The sequence below is a fragment of the Girardinichthys multiradiatus genome, chromosome 22 (genome assembly GCF_021462225.1).
Source record: "Girardinichthys multiradiatus isolate DD_20200921_A chromosome 22, DD_fGirMul_XY1, whole genome shotgun sequence".
Classification (NCBI taxonomy): domain Eukaryota; kingdom Metazoa; phylum Chordata; class Actinopteri; order Cyprinodontiformes; family Goodeidae; genus Girardinichthys; species Girardinichthys multiradiatus.
Window position 1 is genome coordinate 22,131,062 of NC_061814.1, and position 20,101 is coordinate 22,151,162.

Sequence of the window (20,101 nt, forward strand, 5' to 3'; positions counted from 1 at the left end):
TCCAGCAAGACTATGCTTCCCTGCCTACTTAAGCTGGCTATGGTAGATTTTATAATTTTTCCAAAATGACCCTTTAGTTGAACAGTTAATGAAGCTCTCTTACAATGATAGTGTGTTTCAGCACAATCTCTGTCTCTTTGATGCACAAAAGCAAGTTAATATTTTGTGATATATGTGTTTCTCCATCAACCTGTTCACCATAATCAACCTTTATTGGCTAATGAGTCTGTCATGACAAATTCTGTCCACAAAAAGTATTTTTTCTTGTTCTGCTCTCGCTGGAGGACGCACCCGTTTTCTCTCCCTCCCTCTTGCCTGCTTCTGCATCTGCTTTTGTCTGTGTTTTTCTCAGAGCCTCACTTTACATATCTTCCAAACTTTCAAATTATGGATTTGGTCAGCTGGTCTCTCAATGCAATTGATCAAATTTGTTCCACAGGAAGATAGGGTAAAGAAGAACCCTCTTGCCCAACCGGTACATTCTTCTTTGGATACACAATGGATTCCTGGCAACAGTGGAAGATTGTGTGCTTGACTACAGTGTCGGTTGAGGATGCAGAAGACGCCTATATATTTGGATTTTTGATAACAGGATTTCTGCTTTTTGGAGCTGGCGGTTACCTGACTTATCGAGTGACTAGCAAAACGTTATTAGCAAAATGGCAAAACGGCAGCTGTTCAAAGCATCCCAAAGCTGCCTGCGATGCTGGATGGAATCTGCAGAGCGATCAATGCTCAGACTGAATTGTTAAGAGAGCTAAGCCGCAAGCTGGATACGGTTCTTGAACAGAATTGTAGCCTGGAAGTGGCTTTTGGACTCAGAGGTGAAAGGAATTAATCATGGAGAAGGTTGTTTGTTTCAGAACTGCGGGAAAGTCCCAGAAATTTGGATATTTGGATTCGCAATTGAGAGATAACAGTAAAAACTTTTAAAGTGGTTGGAAATACACAACTGCTTGAACCAGAACACTTATTGTTTTACTAAATCTGGTGCCCCAACGTGGCCTTGGCAACTTCTGCTAAGTGGCTATCGACAAAATATCTCCTGGATGTTATGTAAACATGGCGCTCTTTCCCAGCACCCCCGAACAGCCGTGACCCAGATAAGACTTTGTGGCCGACTGAGAAAACTTCCATCTCTCTCCTCAAAGACAATGGCGCTCTATCTGTGTTAACAGTCTAATTCTTGCACACACACTCACAGTTATATATTCGCACCCCCAGGATTCCATCACACTCTTGCAAAATCTTTTCTTTTTGTGTGTTGCTTAGCCCTGCACCTAATTGCGTGATTTCATTACTTTTTCATAGATTTTTAGTTTTATCAGAAGGATTACCAGCGAAAACCAAACATTATTAATAGAAAATTTGGACTATAGCTGCTTTTACATCAATGACCCAGCTTTCTTAGTTAGACTACAATGGACTGTTATTACTTAGTTCAACTTCAGTACCAACCAGTAAAAGCACTATACTATTAGCACCTGAAAATGTGGATTAAAGCTGTTTTGTACCAGTGACTCAGCTTCCCTAGTTAGAATTCAGTGGAATGATGAGACTATCAATATTATCATCTTCTTTTAGCATAAGATGCTTTATTATTAAGAGTGGCTTGCAACCAATTTCGACCAGTAAACCCGGAAGGATTATTAATTATTATTACTCCCAAGGATTATTAGTGTCATTTGATTTGTTTTTTCTGTGTTTGATCATTGTAATGTTTTACCTCATGTACAGCACTTTGAGTGCCTTGTTGCTGAAAAGCGCTATATAAATAAACTTGACTTGACTTGGTTGGCGAGAAACTCTACTGACTTTATAGAGACTCAATGAGAACCCAGCAAGAAGCCTTACTCATTGAGTCAAAACCAAGACCGATCACCCCATTAAGATTTGGTTGCGATAAATGATTTGTGTTTGCAGATTATATCACCCACTATGCATTATACAACACAAGTTTTCATGCTTGAGGGAAGCTCTTGCAAGGCTTTTTTAATTTGTCTTGTCTCAGATACTTCAGGATTTTTTCCAAACACATTCTGTTAGAGTTAGAATTAGAATGCTGATAAATACAGACAAGTGTAAAAATAAGACACAAGTGAACCAAGTAAGTTTGACTTGCAAGGGTGAGACAGTCCTCTGCCAAACAGCGACTTCCTTATCACAAAGGAAGAAATCCTTGTACCAGCCTTTTATTTACAACTCACATTCCAACAAGCAAAAAGCAGGAATTGGTTCAGCCAATTCTTACAGAGGTTTCAACTTAGAAGAGTGGTCATTCCCATATATGGTATAAGCATGTCATGTCCAGGGATTGATCCACTCCAGACCACATTCCTTAACTTTCCACAAACCCTATTACACACTAAAACCAATCACAGGAATCATCTTAACTAGAGTAGAACTTCAAACATAAACATAGTTTAAACTAAGCAATGATAACTTATATACATTTTTCCAGCACATTCTTTCTGCTTGAGAAGGATTTGATTGTCATTGGTGAGTGTAGAATGGTACCTCTGAAGAAAACAACCCGGTTCAGAAAAGAGAAATGAATAACAGTATCTTTGGTGAAAGTAAATTGTCTTTTATTATCTATATCTGATGGTTCTGGTGACAGAGGCTGATGTATTATCCTGCGGCTCTCAAACTTTGTGCTTCCCTTGTTTCTTTTCTTTAATTTTTTCATCTTCCCATCTTCCCTCTGAGATTACAGTGAGGGTAAAACCATGGAGTAACCTTTGCCATAAAACAACTTTCTTCTGGCTTCTGAGAGAGCAACAGTCTTCAGATAACGTTCAGATTGTTGAACAATTTTAAAAATTACCTCCCATTTCCTGATTAATGCTTTCCCCACAAGCAATGTTTCCACCTAGTATTGTTGGTTGTTTATCTTTGTTCTATTTTATGTTGTTGAGTTTCAGTCAGTTATTAGTGGGTAAACATTAGTTGAATTATAGTAGACCTGCTTCTTGATTGTTCTTTCATATTATACTGGCTCTTTTTATCTGTAACCTTTGGTCAACATCTTTATTTCCCACATTATTTGTTCCCTTTAATAATGAATAATTCTTGAGAAAATGTAGAAATCATCTTTTAGGTGAAACTCATAACCTCAGTGAAGAAAATAATCAGTTTTTTTGATTGATTATAAGACAAATATAGCTCATGAACTTTACACCTGCATGACTTTTTTATTGTGATAGTGTGCAAAGTAATCGTTGGCAACCAAAAAACAAAAAACATCAATCTGTCCATATTCATTTTCCAAGATCTATTATTCCCGAAGAATATATCCATGCTTACACTGATTGTCCTTACTTTAGTTAGTAATTTTGTGTAAAAAAGGTTTTACTGTATAAAAAAAAAAAATCAAACCCTACACATTTTCTCAGTCAGCTTCAGCCTCCCAATGCACATAGAGAGCAGAATAGCAGTGAGTTAAGTACTTTAATGTACTTTTCTATTTAGCCAGAATCTCAGCTCAAGATGGTGAGTTTCCAGCTTAGAAAGACTTCCAAAGCAGGGCAGACGAAGGGAGTTGGTGCCCTGGACTAAGCCCCTTTTAAGCTGCTCGCTGCATTTCTGAGGAGACACTAGCAAGGGAGACTTGAGAAGGCTTTATTGCTTGCAAACACAAAGCTTGCTTCATGTGTTCTTTTGTTCACATTCACACTCCATAAACTTGTAATGTTCACTCATAAAAATATAAGGGTATCTACAGCTAAAATGTAGACACTAAAGGCTGAATGTCTGTTTATGTCACTTCATCCTCCGGCACCTGGACTCTACAGGAACCTATGCCAGGATCCTGTTTGTGGATTTCAGCTCTGCCTTCAACACCATCGTCCCAGTTCTGCTACAGGAGAAGCTCTCCCAGCTGACTGTGCCCGACTCCACCTGCAGGTGGATCACTGACTTCCTGTCTGACAGGAAGCAGCGCGTGAGGCTGGGGAAGCACGTCTCTGACTCCCTGACCATCAGCACCGGTTCCCCCCAAGGCTGTGTTCTCTCTCCTCTGCTCTTCTCCCTGTACACCAACAGCTGCACCTCCAGTCACCAGTCTGTCAAGCTTCTGAAGTTTGCGGACGACACCACCCTGATCGGACTCATCTCTGATGGTGACGAGTCCGCGTACAGATGGGAGGTGGACCATCTGTTGGACTGGTGCAGCCAGAACAACCTTGAGCTCAACGCTCTAAAGAAAGTGGAGATGGTTGTGGACTTCAGGCAGAACCCAGCCCCACCTGCCCCCATCACCCTCTGTGACTCCACAATTGACACTGTGGAATATTTCCGCTTCCTGGGAACCATCATCTCCCAGGATCTCAAGTGGGAGCCAAACATCAGCTCCCTCATCAAGAAAGCCCAGCAGAGGATGTTCTTCCTGCAGCAGCTGAAGAAATTCAACCTGCCAAAGACTATGATGGTGCACTTCTACACAGCCATCATTGAGTCCATCCTCACCTCCTCCATCACCATCTGGTACGCCGCTGCTACAGCCAAGGATAAGGGCCGGCTGCAGCGTGTCATGCGGTCTGCTGAGAAGGTGATTGGCTGCTGTCTACTGTCGCTCCAGGAACTGTACACCTCCAGGACCCTGAAGCGGGCAGGGAAGTTTCTGGCTGATCCCTCCCACCCCGGACACAGACTCTTTGAGACTCTCCCCTCTGGCAGGAGGCTGCGGTCCATCTGGACCAAAACCTCACGCCACAAGAACAGTTTTTTCCCATCTGCCACCAGCCTGGTTAACAAAGCCCGGAGAAACCACCCTGACACTCCCCCCCCCCCCCCCCCCCCCCTTTTTTTTTTTTGCTGACAGGACACTTGTAACCTGTAAATCTATGCGTTACATTAACGCTCAGCTTGGACTCCTGCTTTACTTGCACTGACATACTTGCACAATGATCATCTGCACTGTTGTATTGCTCTTGCATCTTATACTGCTCTACATTTACTCTCACTCACTTAAAACTGTGCACATATATTTATATTATATTGTAGATATGTTTATACTGTTTAATTTGTATTGTATTGCACCGACTACGCCAAAACAAATTCCTTGTATGTCCAAAAACGTACTTGGCAATAAAGCTTTTCTGATTCTGATTCTGATGCAATAGAAGGCAATAAAAGACAAGAAAACAAATAATTAATGTCAGATCTTAGGATAACCTAAATCTATTCACAAACTCCTACTTTTTTGGACTTAAAAATTATAGGTATGTTTGGAAGATGCGAGACAATCTGTAGATTAAATGCACATTCTTCAACAACAACAACAATAAAAAAATAAGAATAACAGGCTGGTTTATTTTCCTCTTCTACATCACAGTGCATATATTGCAGACAATGTCAAATATCTTTATGCCTGATTAATTCACTGACAGAATTCAGGCCATTTAATCTACATGAGTAATTACAAAAACCTGGCAGCACACTGAAGCTCAGCCAAGGCAGCCATCCGGGAGGCAGCTGTGGGTCAACTGTGTTGAATAAAATTGGGTAATTTTCAATAGGCAGCAACAACAATAACTAAATCATAGCTCTTACCTGGTAGCCACTATAAAAAATGTGGCTGTGCAGCAATAAACACAAGGGTGGCTAAAACGTTACAAACATGCAGGCATTATTACATTAAACAAGGAAAAACTAATATGATAATCTTAAGTAACATTTCACTTACGTTGACTTGTCCAACAAACAGATTGGCTTTTTCTTCTTGAACAGTAAAGTTAGTGCCAAGGGTGATGTCAAATGTTGGGTTGTTATCATTGACATCAGTCACTACTATGCTCACAGTAGCAGTGGATGTCTAAAGCAGAAAAAAGAAACACCAAGATAAAAAAGGTTGTTTGCTTACCGAATGATGATTTGAAAGACGCAATCACAGAAATAAACAACCCCATTACACCACTCAGTATCTGCCTTGCATTTCAATTGTTTGACAAGATGTGTCCAGCATCACTTTCCTAGGCATTTGGCACAGTGGCATACACAGTTTAATCACCAGCTAAACAAGGCTGTCACAGATGTTAGACCCATGTCAAACAAGTTGGAGGCATGGCCATCGCAACTCTGAGACAGCATTCTATATATACAGACCCATTCAATAAAGTAGAATACATTTGTTTACATACAATACAGGGGTTGGACAATGAAACTGAAACAGCTGACATTTTAGTGTGGGAGGTTTCATGGCTAAATTGGACCAGCCTGGCAGCCAGTCTTCATTGATTGCACATTGCACCAGTAAGAGCAGAGTGTGAAGGTTCAATTAGCAGGGTAAGAGCACAGTTTTGCTCAAAATATTGAAATGCACACAACATTATGGGTGACATACCAGAGTTCAAAACAGGACAAATTGTTGGTGCACGTCTTGCTGGCGCATCTGTGACCAAGACAGCAAGTCTTTGTGATGTATCAAGAGCCACGGTATCCAGGGTAATGTCAGCATACCACCAAGAAGGACGAACCACATCCAACAGGATTAACTGTGGACGCAAGAGGAAGCTGTCTGAAAGGGATGTTCGGGTGCTAACTCGGATTGTATCCAAAAAACATAAAACCACGGCTGCCCAAATCACGGCAGAATTAAATGTGCACCTTAACTCTCCTGTTTCCACCAGAACTGTTCGTCTGGAGCTCCACAGGGTCAATATACACAGCCGGGCTGCTATAGCCAAACCTTTGGTCACTCATGCCAATGCCAAACGTCGGTTTCAATGGTGCAAGGAGCGCAAATCTTGGGCTGTGGACAATGTGAAACATGTGTTGTTCTCTGATGAGTCCACCTTTACTGTTTTCCCCACATCCGGGAGAGTTACGGTGTGGAGAAGCCCCAAAGAAGCGTACCACCCAGACTGTTGCATGCCCAGAGTGAACCATGGGGGTGGATCAGTGATGGTTTGGGCTGCCATATCATGGCATTCCCTTGGCCCAATACTTGTGCTAGATGGGCGCATCACTGCCAAGGGCTACCAAACCATTCTTGAGGACCATGTGCATCCAATGGTTCAAACATTGTATCCTGAAGGAGGTGCCGTGTATCAGGATGACAATGCACCAATACGCACAGCAAGACTGGTGAAAGATTGGTTTGATGAACATGAAAGTGAAGTTGAACATCTCCCATGGCCTGCACAGTCACCAGATCTAAATATTATTGAGCCACTTTGGGGTGTTTTGGAGGAGCGAGTCAGGAAAAGATTTCCTCCACCAGTATCACGTAGTGACCTGGCCACTATCCTGCAAGAAGAATGGCTTAAAATCCCTCTGACCACTGTGCAGGACTTGTATATGTCATTCCCAAGACGAATTGATGCTGTATTGGCCGCAAAAGGAGGCCCTACACCATACTAATAAATTATTGTGCTTTAAAACCAGGTGTTTCAGTTTCATTGTCCAACACCTGTATATAGCAAAAAAAAATGATGAGAGGCTAACATCATGGAAAAGGGATGCAACTTGCACTGAAGTAGTAGAACAATAAAGCAATGAAAATTTTACACCATTCATCCCAATACATACACAGAGTGCAAACAATGGTGCATCAAAAGTAACAGAAATACTTCATAGATACGACAGGACTTTATGTTAGCTAATTATTGTTTGTGAACTCACAATATGTAAGGACACACAGGAAAAGCCATAAAATTTTAGATAACATGATTGAGAATTTTGAGAATATCAACACACCATACCAACAAAGACCAACATTTTATCTGACAATAAGCATTTCCTATTTAAAAACCCCACTGGACTGTGGCACACTTTCTTATTTTTTGTAAAAATACTCAGCCCAACAAAGTTTTTTGAAGCATCGCTGCAAAGATAAAAATAAAAAAAACTTGGACTGCTTAATTAATGACTTACAGTTGTCTCCCTGTTTTCTGTCTTTCTTCGTATTCCGACTGAAAAAAATATTAGAACCAAACCATTTGTTTTAAACAACTTTTTCTACATGACACTGCAAATTACTCCTAGTCCAGCTGTCTGTTTGCAATCTCTGTCATTAAACATAATTTCTTGAAGTGCTGGCTGAAAAGACAAATTCCATGAAATTGCCTCCAAATATTATTCATTGGTTGATGGAAAGAAGGAATCTAGAAGTCACTGCTGTTTAGTCTCATGTTCTAACGGAAAGGGGCTCATACAGAATATATGCTAAAGTTTACCTATGGCAGGCACATTATTCTCTACCACCTCCTGCCAAAAGCCCTGTTAGATCTGAAGATAAAACAAATATCAGATAGACTGACTGATATCTAGGTGAATTTCTATTGATTTTCCTATGACACACTCAAAGATTTAACTCAAATGTTGTCAATTATCATCATTTTGTACCATCCCAAACTGTTTAAAGGCATAGTCATGTCAATTCATGTAAAATTTGGAATTTAAGGGACGTAACAAAAAAAAAAAAAAAAAAAGAAGTGTCACATTATCCTGGCATGTGGCAAATAGAAGTAATTATGGTAATCCAAATGACAGAAAACAGAAAAATTTTGTCTGATGTGAAACAGTAAGAAATGTTTATATACAGGTCCTTCTCAAAATATTAGCATATTGTGAAAAAGTTCATTATTTTCCATAATGTCATGATGAAAATTTAACATTCATATATTTTAGATTCATTGCACACTAACTGAAATATTTCAGGTCTTTTATTGTCTTAATATGGATGATTTTGGCATACAGCTCATGAAAACCCAAAATTCCTATCTCACAAAATTAGCATATCATTAAGAGGGTCTCTAAACGAGCTATGAACCTAATCATCTGAATCAACGAGTTAACTCTAAACACCTGCAAAAGATTCCTGAGGCCTTTAAAACTCCCAGCCTAGTTCATCACTCAAAACCCCAATCATGGGTAAGACTGCCGACCTGACTGCTGTCCAGAAGGCCATTATTGACACCCTCAAGCAAGAGGGTAAGACACAGAAAGAAATTTCTGAACGAATAGGCTGTTCCCAGAGTGCTGTATCAAGGCACCTCAGTTAGAAGTCTGTGGGAAGGAAAAAGTGTGGCAGAAAACGCTGCACAACGAGAAGAGGTGACCGGACCCTGAGGAAGATTGTGGAGAAGGGCCGATTCCAGACCTTGGGGGACCTGCGGAAGCAGTGGACTGAGTTTGGAGTAGAAACATCCAGAGCCACAGTGCACAGGCGTGTGCAGGAAATGGGCTACAGGTGCTGCATTCCCCAAGTCAAGCCACTTTTGAACCAGAAACAGCGGCAGAAGCGCCTGACCTGGGCTACAGAGAAGCAGCACTGGACTGTTGCTCAGTGGTCCAAAGTACTTTTTTCGGATGAAAGCAAATTCTGCATGTCATTCGGAAATCAAGGTGCCAGAGTCTGGAGGAAGACTGGGGAGAAGGAAATGCCAAAATGCCAGAAGTCCAGTGTCAAGTACCCACAGTCAGTGATGGTCTGGGGTACCGTGTCAGCTGCTGGTGTTGGTCCACTGTGTTTTATCAAGGGCAGGGTCAATGCAGCTAGCTATCAGGAGATTTTGGAGCACTTCATGCTTCCATCTGCTGAAAAGCTTTATGGAGATGAAGATTTCATTTTTCAGCACAACCTGGCACCTGCTCACAGTGCCAAAACCACTGGTAAATGGTTTACTGACAATGGTATCACTGTGCTCAATTGGCCTGCCAACTCTCCTGACCTGAACCCCATAGAGAATCTGTGGGATATTGTGAAGAAAACGTTGAGAGACTCAAGACCCAACACTCTGGATGAGCTAAAGGCCGCTATCGAAGCATCCTGGGCCTCCATAAGACCTCAGCAGTGCCACAGGCTGATTGCCTCCATGCCACGCCGCATAGAAGCAGTCATTTCTGCAAAAGGATTCCCAACCAAGTATTGAGTGCATAACTGTACATGATTATTTGAAGGTTGACGTTTTTTGTATTAAAAACACTTTTCTTTTATTGGTCGGATGAAATATGCTAATTTTGTGAAATAGGAATTTTGGGTTTTCATGAGCCGTATGCCACAATCATCCGTATTAAGACAATAAAAGACCTGAAATATTTCAGTTAGTGTGCAATGAATCTAAAATATATGAATGTTAAATTTTCATCATGACATTATGGAAAATAATTAACTTTATCACAATATGCTAATATTTTGAGAAGGACCTGTAGTGCATGTAGCTATCTGGGTTAAACTGTATTGCCAAAAAATAATACAGTTTGCAAAAAGACATCAAAAATATTGCAGTTAGTAAATAAAAAATAACGGTACATTTTTAGCATCTAGTTTTATTATGTATTTTAGTTTGTGTCAAAGACAGAAGTTATTTACATTTTAACGTATTTTAAATAAAAGAGAAAAATAAATTGATTGTATCTATCAAGTGAAAACCATAAAGAGTCTGAAAATAAATTAGCATTTTAAAATATTGATAAAACATTTATCAATAAATTATTAAAAACATATTGTTTACAGGGCATCAAATCATATGTATATCTTGTTAAATGTTTCTAATTAGTATTTCTGTGGGTTTTTTATCTCATAGCTCACTTGACTAAGCCAATTCCCCACTGCACCACTCATTAATAGGGCCAGTGAGAACAAATGTACAGCTGATAACCTTCAAGCGGGGACCTGTTTCAAGCCCTTATGGCACTTCTATAAATCAACATAGAAAATGGCATTATATGCACAGAGCAATAATCTTTCATTGTCATTGGCTAAATATGCCTGCAAATAATGGTATGGATTCTTTGGGGAAGGAAAGATGCGTGATTGTGGTGAGGCCCCAGTGGGAGGAAATACTCTAGAGAAGATAGCTGTTTGAAGCTCCCCTAGTAAACGAGACAACAGTCACATCATAGAGGAATGGCATGGTTAATGTGAGCCTCACCACACACTAGGGTTTGGGAATCCTTTATTATTGTTTTTCTATGTTGTTAGTTAATATTGACCGGGTAACATCTATAAAATACATGGCAAGGGAACATTGAGATTGTTTACATGAGTGTAAACTAAGGAAAATGCAACGTAAATGAATGCAGCTCACCGCTATTGTAATTTGGGGATTAGATTAACTCATTGTTCACTTTAAAGAGTGCTTTAGGCAAATTAGGTGTCAACTTCCAACTGAGGTTTGACTTACCTAAGCCACAGAAGAAACAAAATCAGCACAATTGACTGGACTTGAATCTGATTAATGAGCTGCTATTATTGACTTAACCGGAAATAGATGAGACTCTGTGATGTCTGGGATAGGTGTATTTAGAGATCTGGGCAGGGTGAGGCATAGTTTAAGTTGATTTAAAATCAACAGTAGTTAATCCAAGGTATTAACTTGTTGCGATTAGTAAGGTGTGTATGGTCATGTTTTTGTCCGGCTGATCTGAATCAGCCAGGAGTTAGAAATTGGACTTTTAAAAGTTTTCCATTCAAAGCAGCTGCGGTCTAGGTCTCGTGGCCTGACCAGTCCTTTGTCCCAGTTTCTTCATCTAGTTCTTGTCTCAGTTGTATGACCCTTTGCCCAAGATTTGGGGCAATCAGCTGCTAGTGGCTAAGGGCGTGGCCCCACCGTTCTACCAACTGACCGCCGCATCAGCGCACCAAGAAGGCTGCCCTGTAAAGTGGTTTTGCTCCACTTTCCAAGTTAACCTAAACTGCACATTTTGTCCGTAAAACTGCTGGTTTGATCTTCATTGACACTCAATGTGCATAGATTTTTTTTAATTATTATTCTTAGGTAATCATTTTACTTTTCTGTGGAATAGTGCTTGCTAGTTAGGTGAAGGTTTTTGGATCAAAATAGTAATTATATCAGGGCTATAAGGTTTCAATACACGTTCACATATATATATATATATATATATATATATATATATATATATATATATATATATATATATAAAGAGAAGTGTTTGTGTTTATTTCATGCAAGAGTGATTTATCTGTCAAAATAAGGTCAAAGTTCCCCCAACTATCGGTGAAGCTGATTAAACAGTGACATTTAACATGGTTTTGGTTAATAATTCTCAATTATTAATGATAATTAACTAATAGTAATCATTAAGTGCTTTGAGCCCATAATCACAACACTAGAGGACATCTCTGATTTCTATTCGTAAGCAATGATTTTTGGTTAAGAAAACTATTTTCCTGACTTATGATTTTAACTATAATTTTTAAATATTCATTAATCAATAATCATAATCCTTACACAGGAATAAAGTAGTTTTATTTTGATGATTTTAACTTTTCCCCTGTGAATGAATTAGAGTTCTGATTTTATTGTTTGTTGCCATCTTTAAGCTCTCTTTAAACTTTATCAGTACTGGAGTGGTCACAATAGCTATAACCAAATTTATTGGTGAGTGTATAATATTAACGGCTCAAAAAAAACAAGTATTGGAGTAGCCTAGTCAAACTCCAGACCTAAATCTGTTTTGAAATGCTTTGCCATGACCTTAAATTGGCGGTTGTTGCTTGAAAACTGGTGTTCATGCTTGAAACACCAGTTATTGTAAACACTCGAACGGCAGTTGTCGTTGCCAAAGGTGACACAACCAGTTACTTTTCACACAGGGCCTGGTCAGTTTGGATTGCTGTTTTCCCATAGTAAATTCCCGGTATAATCCTGTAAGCTAACTGTTTTGCTACAACCCTGTCACAGGCAAGGTTTTTTCAATCAGTGGTCTTCAAAGCAAAATGACACAGGGTGGGTCACAGAGATGCATATCTAACAGAAAATAAAGGAATAACAAAAGTTTCCCTGTTTATGTATCAAAGCATGCTTTTATCATCTTCAGACCTTTTTTATATACTCAAAACAGTGGATGCCTACTTGCATGTGGGGGGTCTGTATTTGACCAGCTAATCACTGATCAGAATCAGGATTTACACAATATGATTTCTTGCTGAATAAAACTGTACAAAGAGAGGTTTATATTTTCCTTCTAAGTGTCTCCTGCCTTGTGGGCATCAGTTGTCTAAACTTTCAGGGGACAAGACAACAGCTTAGTGCAGCTTACAACTGCTGATTTTTTAATGAGGCAAAAAGTGCTATAATTATTTTTAAGCATCAGAATTTACACCCATCATCCTTTACTTTGAGAAAGTAATGGTGCTTACATGTAAATGAAGATCTGAGATCGTAATAAAAGTAACGTTCTTGACGGCCTCAACTTTTGAATGGTCTTCTTCTCCCTTTATAGACTTAAAAACTGTATAAAACATAATATAAGCCCGTAAAGTCTAAATTATAATATTGCAGTTCTGATGCTTTTTGTGTTTCAGGCCAAAATGGTGGCATTGAATGAGACCCTCACCTCCACACTCCCACAAGCCTTTTCTCCTTCCTCTCATTTAATTGTGTTCTGTTGTAACGGGATTACTCCCTGGCTGAGACATAGAGCCCTTACAAATCAAACATTAATACATTCTCTGAAAAAGATTCTGTGCAACAAAAAAATATTTTTAAATAGCTGTGCACACGCTGTCCAACATTTAGACTGTAATCCCACACTGGGAAGTAAAGCCTAAACCTACATGCACCTCAATTATTTCCAAGTATCACTGTTACCAAGTCACCATTTCTCTGTGCCCCTATCACTCTGTGACGTATTGCATAAACACAGGAGCATAGAGTCCAACGCACTGTGGTTGCCAATGAATTACGAGAGTGCAGGTGAAGGGGCAGTAATCAACATCACTCTTGTGACAGCTCATCAGCTAATGTTCATTGCCTATCATACACTGCATATTAAAAGGGAAAGTGCCTTTCACCTCTGCCTGGATTAAAGATATCTGCTCAAAACAGCCAACTGAGTTGGGGTCTAATTAAATTAAGACAGTTTATTTTATTATCAGCCCCCAAAGGGAGACAGCGCAGCCAGCATCAACGTTTGGTTAGTATCTGCTCTTGCTCAAGGCTGAGGTGCCGTCCTGTTAGGCTCCATCTTGTCCAAGTGATTTTTCTGAAAACTAAATGTCCTGTAAGTTTTAACAAATTTTACACTGTAACTTATGCATGATTGTTAGGGTTATTTGAATGATCTAATTTTGATTCTACTGGACTGAATGCAGATTCATGACAAGCAGCTAGTTTTAAAATGTGAAAATGTGATGCACTAAAAAGAAGGTTACAATATGCTAACTAAGGTTTCAAAGCAAAACAGTGCACTGCAGTTAAATTGTAAATGTACATTTGTATATGGATCATGACCGTTAAATCAACAAAATAAGGCATCAAATAAAAAATCTAATTCAATAATGACTGAATGCCTGAACTAATGAAAAAAGTCCTTTCAGAAGCCAGGTAGTCAGGCAGCATAAAAGCAGTTTTACAGCTACAATGGCTTGTAAAATTATTCATACCCCTTGAACTTTTCCACATATTGTCACATTACAACCACAAACATAAATATGTTTTATTGGAATTTTATGTGGATGACTTACACAAAGTGGTATACAATTGTCAAGTGAAACGAAAATTATACATGATTACTTTTTTTTCTTTTACCAATAAAAAACTGAAAAGGGCATTGTGCAAAAGTATTCAGCCCCCCTCGATACTTGGAACCACCATTTGCTGAAATTACAGCTGCAAGTCTTTTAAGGTATGTCTTTGCCAGCATTGCACATCCAGTGACTGAAAATTTTGCCCATCCTTTTTTGCAAAACAGCTCAAGCTCTGTTAGATTAGATGGAGAGCAGTTGTGAACAGCAGTTTTCTCGATGCCACAGATTCTCGATTGGGTTTAGTTCTGGACTTTGACTGGGCCATTGTAAAACATAAATAAATTTTTTTTTTAAACCATTCCATTGTTGCCCTGGCTTTATGTTTAGGGTTGTTGTCCTGCTGAAAGATGAACCTCCGCCCCAGTCTCAAGTCTTTTGCAGACTCCAACAGGTTTTCTTCCAAATTGCCATGTATTTCGCTCCATCCATCTTCCCATGAACTCTGACCACCTTCCCTGTCCCTGCTGAAAAGAAGCACCGTCAGATCATGAGGCTGCCACCGACATATTTGACTGTGGGGATGGTGTGTTCAGAGTGATGTGCAGTTCAAGTTTGGTCTCGTCTGACCAAAGCACCTTCTTCCACATGTTTGGTGTGTCCCCAACATGGCTTCTGTCAAACTGCAAACAGGAGGGTCCTGGAGGTGTCGTACGTCCTTGAGGGGTCGCACAGACTGTGTGTGTGCTACTCAAGTTCTCCCCAGTCTCTTTCATGGTTTTCCCAAACGCCGGGCTGCAGGGAGACCTCCACATCACATTTCCGATCATTACCCTAGATTTTGGGTCCTGCAGGGGTAAGAGCAAGCCCACATGCAATTCTTTCAAGCACCTCAGGTGACATCTGCCTCACTCTGTACTAGCATTTGGCCTGGACTGAGGGAGGGTTACCCTAAACCTAACCCTATCTTCTTGGCACTCTTCCATAAAGACCACATTTGTGCAGTGTAGGACTAATAGTTGCCCTGTGAACAGATTCCCCCACCTGAGCTGTGGATTTCTGCAGTTTATCCAGTCACCATGGGCCTCTTGACTGCATCTCTGATCAGTGCTCTCCTTGTTCGGCCAGTAAGTTTAGGTGGATGGCCTTGTCTTGGTAGGTTTACAGTTGTGCCATACTAGATGATGGATTGAACAGTACTCCGTGAGATGTTTAAAGCTTGGGAAATCTTTTTATAGCCTAAGTCTGCTTTAACCTTCTCCACAGCTTTATCCCTGTCCTGTCTGATGTTCCCTGAACTTCATGATGCCGTTTGCTCCCCAATTTTCTCTTAACTAACCTCTGAGGCCATCACAGAGCAGATGTATTTGCACTGAAATTAGATTACACACAGGTGTACTCTATGTAGTCATTACCAATCATCAGGCAACTTCTGAAGGCAATTGGTTGCACTCAGAGTAAAGAGGGCTGAATACTTTTGCACACCGCAGTTTTTTCAGTTTCTTCAATTTTTTTTCTGCGGGTGAGTATATGTGCGAGCGTTGCCTAGCAACCGCTACTCTAAAACGCAGTCTGAGAAGGAGATCACTAGAATCCTACAAATGGCTTCTAGAAGAATATTTTCTGCTCAAGAGGCATTGGAAATGCTTCAAAAATTAGATGATTGTGATTCTGGAGGCAATAGGGATTTTGACGACTCTTGGTCAGTAGTCAGTTCCAGTGACAGCGAGTCAGAAAGTGAGCCTTCCCGGGCTAAAAAAAGACAAATCATCCCATTAGCAGGAGGTGGTGGCACATTATTTCAAGGTAATAAAAGACTAGACTATGTAACGATTTTATTATTTTAGGCTATAGTTTACAGATTTGTAAACTAATAATCTATAAACTATTTATATAGTAACAGTGCCACAATCAGCGCAGGTTCAGTGACAAGGAGACGAGCTAGGTGCCCAGTGCCCAGCTATAAACCCAGCAATCCAGCTCACTGGCAGGAGAGAAACTACAAATCAAGGTACTGATACTGGACAAAGAAATAAACAATAAGTTAGGTCATAGATTGGTACAGTAGCCTAGTGACAACAATCTATTCTGCGCTTTACGTTTTCATTGCAAGACGAGCGCACACCTGAGAAGGAGGAGGAGATAGGAAAGGATGGCACTGTGTGGACAGTGGTAGGGGAGGAAGAAAGTAGAGGGACACATCTGAGCCAGAACGCGTTGACAGAAGCAGAGGGACCCACCACGTATGCAAAGCACCACACCCAAGATGCCCAGACCGTATTCCTCTGCTTGCTGAACGCAAAAATGCTCATCCACGTACAGGGCTACACTGTGGCTGAGGCCTGCAGAGTTTTAGGAGATGATTCCTCTTTGGACATGAGTGTGGATGAGCTGCAGGCATTTTTAGCACTAGTTTATGTCCGCGAAGTGAAAGGGGGGCGTAACATGGAGCTGTCCAGCTTTTGGTCAGATTAGTAAAGCTTTTTTTTTTTTATGTACCCGCTACTCTGTATTATTTTTCAGTACTATTTATAAATAATAATAAAACTTAATAGGTTTTGATCAAATAGTATTATTAATTCTTGTCAAAACCATAATTTTATAGCATGCAAAGAAACCTTTAGCATTCTGACCAATATAATGCGATGACTTCATCACCGCCCTCGCATCCAGAATGCTCGCCGTCAAATTGACGGGCTTGGGAGTTCTAGTAGTGTTAGAATTCTGGGAGTCCTAGTGTTAATGCTAGCACAGGCATTTTGAAAAAATCACAACCTCAAATCTGTATCAAAGTGCTTTTGTTAAATATGCTAGATGTATTTTTGGTTTTCTTAAGAGATCAGCCCTCTAAAGAAACAGGGTTGAAAAGTAAAAAGAACTGTGCCTCACCCCTCCAGGGTTGCCATCTGAAGCAGTGACAATTAGACGATACTGATCTGTGGTCTCTCTGTCCAGAGGCTTGGCCAGAAATAAAAGTCCAACCCTGTTGAGAGATATGGAAGCACATGTAAAAGAACAGCACAATGTTGAGATTTGACTTCTTTTTTTGTATTGCTTTATTGCACAATATGAGCAGGTTATACATTTAGAGACCTTTATTTGATATTTTACCTTTTATACAGTATAATGTCAAGAAGAGGTGTATATAAAACATCTTTAAAACATTGTCTGTGCTCAACAAACATTGGTACTGGGAAAAGAACAGGTAGGAGTTAATCTGCACTCACTTCCTTTCCTTCTGGGTAGCCATGTTTCATGGCCCAATGGCAAATAGACAACAGACAAAAATATTTCTAATTTCTTTGTAATTACTCTCACAGACAAAGTGAGCACTCCTGCTTTTTCACACAACATAATTTAACCCTGACATTCCAAACACAAAGTGTAGATGGATTCCTGCATATAAAGCCGAATTATCTCTATTTGCACACAAAACAAAAAAAGGCAAGTGAAGCCACACACAAACTCAGAGACAACAATTTTGCTCCTGCACTCAAGAGAGCTTCTGCCAGAGGGAAAAGCGGAAGGAAAGATGAATGCATCTGAACTTGGTGCTAAATTAATGCCCGTAGCAATTCCCCACTGTCTCCTTCTCCTTCACATTCCTGATTTAAAGCTCTTGTGGCAAAGCAGTCCAAACAAAACCTGACCACTACACTCCTCTGCAGACCCTGACTGTAAGACAGTGCCCCATTATAAACTTTGACAGGAAAATTACTGAAATTCTGTCAATGTTATCTATTTCTCTAAACAGATGCCACAATGTTAGAAGGAGAGAACTGTTTTTAATTCCCCATATTCAATGATCTTTCACTTAAGAAAACAAAAAGGGCTTTGCAAAAACACAATTCACGTGGCACATTAATTTTATGGACTGGTAATACATAAAGAGAAGGTTAGGAGCTCGGTAAAGACATCCTATAAATTATCATGATAATGATTATCTTTATGGCTGATAATGGCAGCGAGCAAAATGACTAATGCAGCAAAGTAAACCTGGAGAGTTTATTTTTCACTAAAGCTCGATGGTTGCACTACACTTGAGGGGATGAGTCTGAGAGGTTCACTGATCATGTGCGATAACATCCCGCCTTCCCTGCCGCCATAAATGAAAAGATGTTGTCAGATGTATGGGACACATAACAGCATTGTCTCGGGTGTCAACAGTGTGGTCTGGAGGCTATCCTCAGTCACACTAACAGCTGATCTTTCATTCTGCTCAGATCATGTCCCACTGTGGTACATTGGATTTGATGCAGAAGGTGTGAGTTCCCAGTGACATAAAAGCTTTACCCAAGGCAAGACCAGCAAGATAAATCACAAAACTAAAATTCAATTTCAGACTCACTAGATCTCAGTTTTCACATGCAGCAGCAGACAGTGGCATATATTTGAAAACAATAAACAGATTTTCATGAAACATAAAATTGAGATTTTGATCTAGAATTGTGTGTGTTGCTAAATTTAGTCCAAAATAACTCTTACCAAAAGCTCTAGATTAGGCGAAACAACATTTCACAGATCCTTTCTAATATAATATTTTTTGCTTCACTTTGAAGCAAGATAGCTTGTGCTAAATGGAACACACTTTAAGACTCAGTGACCTATCGGTTTGATTTAGGCACAGCCTGGTTACTGGTGTCAAGGTATGTCAAGGTTTGAAACACTCACGGTTTCAAAACCACTTAAACTATGGATATCTAGCTGTGGCACAAGTACCACTGGTGTTAATTGGCCTGGCTCTAGTGGTAATCATTAGGAATGTTGTTAATATTCATATAGTGTAAAAGGTAAAATTAAACAAATGAACTGCAATATACAGGTCCTTCTCAAAATATTAGCATATTGTGATAAAGTTCATTATTTTCCATAATGTCATGATGAAAATTTAACATTCATATATTTTAGATTCATTGCACACTAACTGAAATATTTCAGGTCTTTTATTGTCTTAATACGGATGATTTTGGCATACAGCTCATGAAAACCCAAAATTCCTATCTCACAAAATTAGCATATTTCATCCGACCAATAAAAGAAAAGTGTTTTTAATACAAAAAACGTCAACCTTCAAATAATCATGTACAGTTATGCACTCAATACTTGGTCGGGAATCCTTTTGCAGAAAGGACTGCTTCAATGCGGCGTGGCATGGAGGCAATCAGCCTGTGGCACTGCTGAGGTCTTATGGAGGCCCAGGATGCTTCGATAGCGGCCTTTAGCTCATCCAGAGTGTTGGGTATTGAGTCTCTCAACGTTCTCTTCACAATATCCCACAGATTCTCTATGGGGTTCAGGTCAGGAGAGTTGGCAGGCCAATTGAGCACAGTGATACCATGGTCAGTAAACCATTTACCAGTGGTTTTGGCATTGTGAGCAGGTGCCAGGTCGTGCTGAAAAATGAAATCTTCATCTCCATAAAGCTTTTCAGCAGATGGAAGCATGAAGTGCTCCAAAATCTCCTGATAGCTAGCTGCATTGACCCTGCCCTTGATAAAACACAGTGGACCAACACCAGCAGCTGACACGGCACCCCAGACCATCACTGACTGTGGGTACTTGACACTGGACTTCTGGCATTTTGGCATTTCCTTCTCCCCAGTCTTCCTCCAGACTCTGGCACCTTGATTTCCGAATGACATGCAGAATTTGCTTTCATCCGAAAAA

The 20,101-nt window shown here is 40.0% G+C and overlaps 1 protein-coding gene across 10 annotated transcripts in view; it reads right to left on the minus strand.

The window, feature by feature from the left end:
- LOC124858990 (protocadherin-15-like) overlaps positions 1-20,101 on the minus strand; it is a 326,056-nt gene that overhangs the window by 103,257 nt on the left and 202,698 nt on the right. For all 10 annotated transcript variants that reach the window (XR_007035988.1, XR_007035987.1, XR_007035991.1 and 7 more), the window contains 2 exons: positions 17,324-17,417; positions 5,687-5,815 (listed from right to left, as the gene is read on the minus strand). Coding sequence is in view for 4 of the 10 variants with exons in the window: in XM_047351368.1 (XP_047207324.1) it covers positions 5,687-5,815; positions 17,324-17,417 (223 nt within the window). In the remaining 6 variants the exon portion in view is untranslated. The remainder of the gene's footprint in view (positions 1-5,686; positions 5,816-17,323; positions 17,418-20,101) is intronic.